This window comes from Cibotium barometz, chromosome 60 (assembly GCF_041138505.1).
Source record: "Cibotium barometz isolate CiBa-2024 chromosome 60, ASM4113850v1, whole genome shotgun sequence".
Taxonomy (NCBI): domain Eukaryota; kingdom Viridiplantae; phylum Streptophyta; class Polypodiopsida; order Cyatheales; family Cibotiaceae; genus Cibotium; species Cibotium barometz.
In genome coordinates, this window is record NC_141105.1 from 37,290,842 (window position 1) to 37,301,857 (window position 11,016).

Genomic DNA, 11,016 nt, shown 5'->3' on the forward strand with positions numbered 1-11,016 from the left:
CATGAAAGGTCAGCGCAAAGTTAGGTTTATGTAGGATGGTTGTAGATGCAAGCATCTTCTTTAGATTTTGGAATGCTTCCTAATATCCTATGGACCAAGCACACAGACAATAAAGTCGCATTGTAACATCTGCTAGAAACCTTAGGAACCTACTATGCCACTTGATTTGGCCAAGAAACTGAGCAAGTTCTTTGACATTCCTTAGTGAGCTTATAGCTTCAAAGTCAACTCTACCTTGGCTGGATCGACCACCTAAGCCACTTGCTGACACCATATGGCCTAGTGGTACTATAAATGCACACTTTACTAGACTCATACGTAGTCTTTCCTTTTGATACTTTTCTAGACATAGCATTAGGTGATGCAATTGGACTTCTTTCCAAACATGCTAAAATCGTCAACTTCTAGATATAGCATTAGATGATGCAAATGCTCGGACTTCTTTCCAAACGCACTAAAATTATCAATAAACACCCTCATAAATGTGGTGAGGTATTCGCCAAATATTTCTTGCACCATTCATTGAAAGTTGTTGGTGTATTCTTGAGGAAAAGGTCATTACATTTGATGAAAATCCCCCCCTCCCAAATACATTCTTCTCCTGATCTTTTGGAGCCATTAGAACTTGGTTGTAACCTACTAAATCCATCTAGGAATGAGTACATTTCATGTCCTGCTCTACTTTATCCAAAAGTGAATCAATAAATAGTAGCAGAAAAAGGATTTGCATTTGTGGACACATTTAATTTTCTATAATCAATATATACTCTCAACTTCCCATATTTCTTCTTTAGCACCATCACAATGGGTGACAACAATTCTAATTTTTCTATGGGATAAATGAATCCTACCTTGAGTAACTTATCCATTTCTTTCTTCACCTATCTTGCATAATTTGGGTTCATTCTATACATGTTCTGTTATGGGCACGTCTTCCTTGAGGTTGATCTTGTCAATTAAAGGTGGCCTCTGCAAGCCAATGAAGGTCCATCACCATGGGGAGAAGTTACTTTAGCTTTCTATGTGGTTTGATGTGTTAATTTGGCAAGATCGATTTTTAGAAAAGCCACCTTTGAGGACCCCTTTAGGTTAGTGGGATGATACAATTAGCTAGTCTTTAAACAATTCCAAACCACAAGCACCTCCTGATTAGAGGATGATGAAGAGGAGAAGATCATGAGGGAAAATCTGGATCGTTTATCACTGTTTGAGGTGGACATGGAAAAGATAATTCAAAAATATAATCCTAATATATTGACAATCTAGCTAGTGGCACAAGAAGCAGATGAAAGCAACACAGAGTCAGGGGTTAAAATAGAGAAGCCCAAAGACCCACTATCAAAAGAAGAAGCCAAAGTGGTTTTCCAGAAAGAAGAAAAAGAAGGTAGGAAGCATCACTTGAGTGTTTCGGAGGAAACTCATTGAGATCAATCTGGGTAATGAGGATGAACCCACATGACAAACCCTAGGCTATAAAGGGGAGTGAAAAGCTAGAGAAGGAAACTCATTGACATCAATCTGGGTAATGAGGATGAACCCACAGGACAAACCCTAGGCTATAAGGGGGAGTGCAAAGCTAGAGCAGGAGCTAGAGGATGAATTGAGATAATTGCTCACAACATACAAGGATATGTTTGCTTGGAACTATACAAACATGAAGGGTATTTATCGAAGCTTTTATCAGTTCTTGTGTGCTTGCTTACATGTGTGTGAGAGAGTGAGTGTGTGATTGAGTGAGAGAGGAGGGTCGAGCTTTCATTGGAGTGCAACGGGCGGCATTGGAGTGGAGTTTGGAGTGTGGCTGTGCAGCAACAACAGGCTCTCCTACAAGAATCTGAGCGCAAGCAATCAACGAGGTGAGTGACACATCCCTTTTATGCAATTGTAGGCTAGGTTATGGCATATTAACCTCTCGATTTAAGCTATTTATGCTCTTGAGTGCGGTGAGGCAAGGCCCCACAACATTGGCTAGTTCCTTCACTCTTTCTATGGTGCAAGGGCTTTACATAAAATTTAGTGATCAGCTTTGAGATGTTTGCGGGTTTATTTCGCTCTAATTTGGGTCGTAGTGTGGGTTGCCCTGGTGCTGGGGGCATGATGCCCGTAGCCACCCACCTCCCTATTTCCATGGCTAAGCCCTGCCATGGATGGAGAGGGTATGCTCCCTATGGTGGGTACTATTGATATACGAGTGGACTGGGTTGATGTGATGGGCCCGGGTAGACCCTTTCTCTCAAGTATGATGTTTTCGGACCTTGAGAAGATGGACTTGGCCCTAGGTTTTGTACATGTCTTTGAGCCTTGTATGAATTAGCCACTCCTGAGACAGGCATGGCTCTCTAGACTAGTGGTTGACTTTCGCTCTGCCCTATTTCCGCTCTAGGATCTAGAGACGGCTTGGGCTCACTTTCTTGTGGATGTTTCATACCTCTCGCCCTGGGTTGTGGCTCGTCTAACTGTGTGTTTCCCAGGATAAAATTGTGGAGCCTCGAAGCAATGCTTCTCTGTGAATGTGTGGGAGAGGTAGGATCTTGCTCTTGGATTGGTGGTATGTCCATACATTGAGGTTCGGGCTCTCCTGTCTCGAGGTCAAGAGTTTCTCGTTCCGTGCTAGGATGGTCTTTGCTCTCAGTGGTGCTGTCAAAGATGAGCACCGTTTGGCTCCACACGGTATTGACCGATGGGTCTGACCTTATGAGTGAGGGAGCTTCAGGAAAGTTTACGTTGTCAAAAAGAGGGTTTTTTCGCACCAATTTACCCGAACGTAGGTGCATGGAAGTGTGGAACTACTGTGCAGAACCCCCTATGAACAATCTGTGTGTTTTTTTTTGGGGAATGGTACGGCCGTACGCTTTGGGATGGTACGGGCATATGCTTCTGAAAGGAATGGGCGTATGCTTCTCAGGGAGCAGATGGCACGGGTGTACGCTTCTTGAAAGACACGAGTGTGGCTTCAAGAAGAAATGGGCATGCGCTTTCAAATGGAGAAGGTACGATTGTGGCAAACAGGTGAATGGTACGGGCATGGCAAGTTTGCCATGGGCGCACGCTTTAGACAGGACAACTGGTATGGGAGTGGCACAAGTAGAACGACTGTATGCTTTCTGAAGCTGGGGCAAAGGGAATGACACAGGTGTGGCAAAACTGACACGAACGTGGCAAACGAGATAAAGACTTTGGACAGGCGTGCCCTTCAAGAAGGAATGTCCATGGCATAGATGGAACGGCCGTGCCACTGTTAGATTTCAGAGGTTTTTCAGATTTTTCAAGGAAGTTAAGGCTATAGGTCTGATAGCCACCTACTATATTCCCTGACAGTGCACTTGTACCTACTTTCTTGAATGCAATTAAAAGCACTTTATGCCCACTTAATGCACTTATTCTATTTTTAATGCTAACTTCTGCATTCAAGGCTGGAGATTTTCCCAGATTTGGCCAAAGAGAATGGAACGGGCATGGCACAAGTACCACGACCATGGCCTGTGCAAGGAACGGTCGTTCGCTTCTCAAAAAAGCCTGCAGAATGTGATTTTCGCCTTGTTTCCCCCTCAAATTCTTACAATTTTAGGTATCTTCCTACTAATTTTTTAGATTTTTTATTCATTAGAGAGCTAGAGCTAGTCTCAAGCTATTTATTGATGCCTACAATGCTTAATGAAACCTAACTAATTAAGATTAATTGGTTAACTACGTAATGGTGCAAACTTGATGAAAAAAGAACAAAAAATCAGAGATTTGCATGAATGTCAAGGGCAATGTTTGAACACTTACTTGCTTCTCCTACGCTTGGTGAAGACCTTAATGCTCCAATGCTCGATTGACCTCCATTGCTCCATGGAATCACCATCAACAAACAAAAACAAGCTTAAACTCGAGCAAGCAACCGGTGGATTTGCACTCCAACCGGGCCAAATAAGGACTCTAGCAAATAAACTAAGTGGAGGACCCTAAGCTAAATGCAATCCCCGGTAGCGGCGCCAAAGATGTTAGTCCTAACATACTACCTTGCACACAAGAGAGAGGGAGAGAGAGAGAAACAACATGTACTACAAGGGTCGAGTTCGGAGAGGTGCACTTAGCCAACCCTAATGAGGGTTAACTGTTCGATGTGAAGCCGCTAGGGGCTCGCTCCACCTCTACTTGTGTCACCCGAGTAGAGATTCAATAGCTAAGTAGAGAGCAAGATGGAGGGAGCTATGGAAATCTCAACCTTCACTCCATGCCACATGCATGCAAGAGGGACTTGGTAGAGAGAAAAGAGAGGGGAGAGAAGGAGATAAATTAGAGGACCACCATCCCTACAAGCACACACCAACAATCAAGCATGTAAGCACAACAAGTAAGCATACATCCACAAGCTCATGAGAGAGAGAGAGAGAGAGAGAGAGAGAGAGAGAGAGAGAGAGAGAGAGGCAAAACTCAAATGAGACTAATGGGATTGTCCCTTTTAATATTTCATCAAATGTCTTATATACAAGAGCTCATAGTTTACAATGGTCAACCGCCCATTTACAATTGGGGGCAACTAGTCTTCCTAGCTCTATGTACAACTCTTTCCTATGACCGGCATTACACAAGTCGCAAATTCGGGCATCCCATGTCTCTTTTACATTAAGCGCTGTTATAATGGTCAACCACCCATTTACAATTGGGGGCAACTAGTCTTCCTAGCTCTATGTACAACTCTTTCCTATGACCGGCATTACACAAGTCGTAAATTCGGGCATCCCATGTCTCTTTTACATTAAGTGCTTTTTGCGCGGTTGCAAAAGATGAGTTACAATGAGCGTAGCTACGCTTGAAAAGTAATGTTAACCAGAGTCGTTTAACAGTGTGGGTATGTGTATGTGTGTGTGTGCACGTGAAGAAGTTTGCTTTTGCAAGGAACTTAAGCTCACCCTCTCCTCCACATTCTTCTCATTGATTTGTTTCAATTTGTGTCAGCCACTTGATTTGTTTCAATTTGTCCTACCTGTTCGTGAACTTCCCATGTCAATATTATCTTTTTGGCTCATGAGTGATGTGTCATCACCTACTGCTAGGAGAAAAAGGATCTAGGTACTTCTTTGAGTAGTATTGGTCATCAACATAATAGAGTATTGGTTGGAATGATGTGATGTCTAGACATCATTTATTGCACAATCCTCATAGAGTGGATTGTAACAAATGTCCCTGAATGAAGGTGCACGAATTGAACAAGACATGCTTAATGTCATTCTATAAGGGCATGTTCTACACTATTGTAGACCAATTATATGGTTATTGGAGGTGATAATGTCCTCTGAGTATAACATTGGAAGACATTTAAAGGTCTTGCAAAACAAAAGCTAGCCAAGGAAGAATGTTTTTGCATGCCTCACACCTCAACACATCAAACTCACACCACATCATCAAAAGCAAGGGAGGCACAACATACTTTTAGCATAATCGAGAGAGAGAGAGAGAGAGAGAGAGAGAGAGAGAGAGAGAGAGAGAGAGAGAGAGAGAGAGTCTTTTAATGTTATACTCAAGCTAGTAGATCAATATTATCCATATGATGGTACCAAAGTGCGAAAAATTGGACTTCAACCTTGGAACTTTCTCTTAGAATCCCACTATGAGAGAGAGAGAGAGAGAGAGAGAGAGAGAGAGAGAAGAAAAAGAAGAAGTAGTGGTAGTATAAGTAAAAGAGGAATAATAAATATTTTTTACGTCGTAGGAGACTATCCCAAGAACCCTTGAAGAGAGAGAGAGAGAGAGAGTGATGGCACCACATTGTGAGAACATGGGATCATTTGCCCACTATATGTCTACTATAGTGTAAAGGCAAAGCTACTTACATGGACTTCACAAGAAATGAAGAATCTAGCATGCTCATTAACGAGCTCGTTTCGCGCCTCATCCTCCCCGCATGACAATTGGGGAGGAAATGATCAAACACCCTAAAATCTTGTGCCCATGACATGATGAAAGACCATAAATCATGCATATGTGGTCTTCTCCCAATCCACCTAAACTTGAAGCAAATTATGAGAGTTTTAACTCATATGCGCCCAACGTTTAAGTCGTCCAAAAGATCCTTAATAAACACACTTGTAACTTGATGAGAATAAGGGGTGGGGCATCTGCCATCTTGGCTATAGTGGTGAAAACTCTAGCCAAGGATGGTGCGAGTTCGAATCTCCCCCTCCCCTAGCTCCACAAGATGGGGTGGTGTGAGTAATGTCTCTTGGGGAAAAAAAAAGGGGGGGGGGGAGAGAAAAAAGAAAAGATCAAAATAGCCACGTCAAAACTGAAAGAAAATGATCTACAATAAAAAATTAATTCAATCATGTGAGTGTATGCAGTAGTAATACCATTACATTACATGAAGATGTCTCAGAGAAGCAGAGTGTTATTTTGTGGACGCACAGGAGATACATTATTAATTGCAAGCTTCTATTTACGCTTGTGCTATTGCAGTCCCTCATGAATAGAAGAATAAAAGCCTTTATTGAACAATGAGAATTTTACTTAATCCTCTGCTTCTACATGGAGAGCACATAAGTCGCTGATTCAATATTCACTCCCTTATTAGCAGCTGCACACAGCTGCTGCTTTTAGACAATCTAATTAGGAGCTTTAATTTTGAGAGATGTGAAAGAGGGAAAACATCAACACCCCAATCACATGATGCTATGTCATGCTTGCATTTAGGTCTATGCCTCTGTGTCCTCGGTCCTCGCAAAGCGGCCTTTGATCCGGGGCCTGCTGTCGGCTAGGGTTTTCCTGCAGGCATACTGCAATGCCATCACCATGGAAAAGAAACAGTCAAGTCAGTTTCAAACATAGTCCATCTTAAGACATTCACTGATCAATCATTTTAAGGGACCATCTCAAGTCATTATGTGACCCTATGTGTAAACGAGATGTGTGAAGGTAGGCACTTGTACCTTGATTTTCTTGTTGAAGTTCCTCTCATTGCGCTTCTGTCGGTAACGGTCAATCCTCTTCTCCTTCTCCTCCTTGGTGTACTGATGAAAGTCTTGTGCTGTGCTGGAGTGCTGGGCTTCACTTAACATATCGACTCCATCAAGAGTAAGGTCCTGGAAACATACATGTTAATTATGCCAACCCATGGCATGTGCCATCATACATAATATAATCGAATGCCCATTCTATAGTGTGTTGCCAACCTTCATGCCCTCAAGTGTAGGCAGTTAACTCTGATTATGTGTATAAGCAATAACAAAACCATGATTAATGAGTATAAATGCATGAGTAAGGTGTATACTGCACATCACCAAATAGACAGGGACTTGGCGTGCTACCTTCAAATCCCTGGGTTTGTAAAGAGATGTCCTCTCAAACTCTGGTAGTTTTGGCTCACCGTACAGGATCGACGGTACGCACGTTGACAAAAATTCATCATTGATAGTGGGATTTGGAAGAGGAAAGTGTCTGCAAACATCTAAAACATTGCTACTATGACACCTTTGTATGGTGGGAAGGTGTCCAGACCCCTGAAGCACATGTAAAGGTAAGTTCCCTTGGACTGGTGGTGGTGGGCGGTGCTGCCTGCTGCTGCCAAGCAAATCGGAGCAATCAGTTAGCGTGAGAGTGGTTTTGGGGTATCCTCCTAGAGAGGAATTTCCAATGATTTCTTGTGCAACAATGCCATTGATAGTCAATTCATCAGGTGTGACACATAAAGGGCCATGGGCTAGAGGCTCTTTTGGGTGGTTAAAAGTGGTTAAGAAGGGAGATGAGACCTGAAAATGATCGTGTTTAGGGTTGATCAACAAGTTTGATTGAGGGTTTTCAAGAGGATTTGAGGCTCTTTTGGGTTGAAAGCATGGTGCTAGAGGGGGGGAGAAGTCTGAAGGGCATGTTAATGATGGGACTAATTTTTCATTATCAGTGAGTTCAGACATGATGAGACTCGATGAGAGGGCTCTTTGCAGGGAACAGGGCAGGTCAAGCTCTTTAGAGGAAAATCTAAACGGAATGAAGTCGGGCGTGTTATCAACAACATTGACAGCAGAGAGATTTTCTTCACTCAGATTATCAGAAAAGACCACAGAGTTTGAGCTCAAAGATGGAAAGTTGAGACGTGTGGATGACGACGACGATGGTGGTGTTGTAGAGGGGGGGTCAATCACACAGTCAGATATTGACGAGCTGTCGACAGTGCCCACAGGTAAATCTAACAACAATGAGTTTTCCTCCACCTTTGCACCTCCTGAGTCTGTGATGGTGTCCAACATTTGTTGTAGATGCTCCTCTCTCCTTACATCTTGGCCTGGCTCCTCCAAATTTGCATTCTCCTGTCAATAAACCCCATCATTAGCAGATTAACTACATGTGCCAAGAACCCATCGAAGCCATCGCATTTCTGTGTACATAAGAGCCATCATTAACACATCAATTTATGTGACCCCATTATCAGCATCTTCTTCTGTGTGAAACACATCTTTAGCACATTCTTCTTTGTGTTAAGACCCATCAAACCCAGCAAGCCCATCATCAGGCACATTTTTCTATGAGTTTAAACCACATCAAGCCCATCACCAGGCACAGAAAATGTCAAGCAATGCCACGGTGGCACGAGCGACCCCATGATGGCATTAGAGAAAAGCGGCGACAAAGCCACGGGATGGCCACATCATCGACGGGGGGGGTGCCGCATGGGCTTAGGGGATGCTGCGCAAGTATGGGTGAGTCACAAGGGCAAGAGGAGCACCATGTAGAGCGGCACATCGCTATGTACAAAACCCATCAAACCCTTCTTCAGCACATCTTGTTATGTGAAGAGACCCCCATCAAAACCCATCATTAGCAGATTCTTTTCTGTTGTAAAACCCATGAAAATCCATTATCAGAACATTCTATTGTGTTAAAAAAACCCATCATTAGCATAATTTGTGAAGTCAAGCTAGAAAAACCACATACTGCTATGTCAGAATAGCATCGGACCCATCATCAACACATTTTGTCATGTGGAAAAAACAGTGTAACTTACCAACCCACAAATGAAAAATAAATTAGTTCCAAATTAAACTGCTAATTTAAGGTTTGAGCATCAACCCACTAGTGTAATTTGTGGTGCCACGAAAGCTCACAAAGCAGAAGATGCTCACATGCACCCTTCAAGTACTTGCATGCACATTTTCTGTCCATGCTAAAGATCAAAGATTCAACTAATCATAGTTTAACAACCTAATTAACAAGTTCTGCCAACAGCTCAATTCTAGAGTATTAAATTCGTGATCTGCACCTTGTAGCCTGCAATTTTATAGTAATCTTCTGTGATTACATACAGAGTGTAGAGAAGCATGCATTGAAAGAATTAAAAACGGATTAGTACTGATTATGATGGGTTTACTTCTGGCCTCCTTCTGGGTCACAGGGCTATGCAAGAAATTGCAGGTTAATTCGTGCGAATTTTCTTGAGAAATGATGCAGTTACTCACCAATTTAGAACTGCAGTCAGCAAGAGACCACATTGTGGAGTACGAATCACCGTCAGGGGACATAATTTTGGAGCAGAATTGAAGCTAATTATGCTATAATTGTCTTCTAGAGGAGCTATAATTGTCCTCTGAGCGGGCTATAATTAATGCGCACTCATGGAGTGCAGGGGCTTATTGGAAAGAAGCAAAGAAAGAGGCTACTGTTTTGAATCGAGTGTAGGAAAGGCATTTTCCACTACAGTTCAACTACATGAAAAACTTTGTGTTATTAACTAAATTATACTTGTTTTTATTGATAATCCACTTTTAGGCGATATTTTCTTTCTTTAGTTTTGTTTGGTGTGTGTCAACTGGCAGCCTTTTTCTGTCACCCAATCTTATTTTACTTCACTTCGAGTACAAAAAAAAAAGGCCTTTTTTTTACACTTCAAAAATAAGCTCCTTGCCCATGCATGCTCATGCACAAGGGTTCTACTCTCCAAAGAAGGACACTCCCTACCTATAAGGCCTTTCCCCACCAACACAAAAGCCTTTTGGAAAGGAGAACTCAAACTCCCTCCTCCTCTAAAAGTGCAATTTAAGAAGTTTTATTTTTGTTTTTATTTGTATTGCGAGCGTAATTTTAGAGACGAAATTGACGAACCGTACGGGAGAAGGGGGCGGGTATTGAACCTTGTACAGCAAGTGCCCTTACCGCCGCTAGGCCATCTCCCCCACCTCACTTTAACACGCTTTGAAGGATACCAAAAGGTCTTTTCCCATCAAACAACAAAAGCTCCTCCACATCTCAAAAAAGAAATGTTTTTTGTAAAGAGATTAAAAGGGAATTACACACATGGAAAAGTTAAAAAACTATTAGAAAGTCGTTACTTGCACATGTTGTAGGTATGTAAAAGCCCCTTGGCCCATAAGCACCAATTGTTGCTTCCACTTTTATGGTGATTTACACTTTCTTTAAAATGTTCGAGAGCTTATCTCTTGCGAATCTCTTTTAATGTACCCACAAATCAATTCCTTGATTGACAAACTCTTGCTCATGTGTGGTCCCCACTTGAAAAGCTCGAAGGGTTTTCATATTTGATTTAGTGTCTGTAAAGGACAACTGACCTTTATTTGAACACCATATCTTTGACAAGAACCATTGTCCATAGCCATAGCAAAGTGAAGGCTTCCTATGTTGTGGTCCCCTAGTGAACTCAAGCATATCAAAGAGCATGCGTACGTGCATGTACTAGATCCAAACCTTTTCATGTAGTTCATGCTATTTGGAATACATATTATGTGGTCAAAAGTTTCATAACTTATCTTTAAATCGCTTGTCTCATCTCATCAAACTCATAGTCAAAAATAGGAGATTGCAACATGATCATTCTATATATCTAAAAATCTTCCAACAAACATAATCAAAATCCTTACAATACTGAGTGTTTAGTATCTCATGATAAAATACAAAAGAAACCAAATCAATGATCATCATTTTATGCATAATATCACTTCATTTTTTAATGGAATGTTAAATTGAATTACAACGTTTTGCACATGAAAGTAATGTAATGGAAGCACAATTTTTATTTTGTTCGCAAGG

The 11,016-nt window shown here is 41.8% G+C and overlaps 1 protein-coding gene across 2 annotated transcripts; it reads right to left on the bottom strand.

Moving 5' to 3' along the window:
- Positions 1 to 6,452: 6,452 nt before the first annotated feature.
- LOC147605317 (uncharacterized) lies at positions 6,453 to 9,678 on the bottom strand. Of its 2 annotated transcripts, none has more exons than XM_086794202.1 (4): positions 9,432 to 9,678; positions 7,278 to 8,285; positions 6,912 to 7,064; positions 6,453 to 6,758 (listed from the first exon to the last, which is right to left on the bottom strand). In XM_086794202.1, exons 1-4 carry the CDS (start codon positions 9,492 to 9,494, stop codon positions 6,678 to 6,680), a joined length of 1,305 nt encoding a protein of 434 aa, XP_086650328.1. In that variant the 5' UTR covers positions 9,495 to 9,678; the 3' UTR covers positions 6,453 to 6,677. The 2 variants fall into 2 exon arrangements, with proteins under 2 accessions (XP_086650328.1, XP_086650329.1); XM_086794203.1 differs by having other exon boundaries at positions 7,290 to 8,285; positions 9,432 to 9,677.
- Positions 9,679 to 11,016: the final 1,338 nt, after the last annotated feature.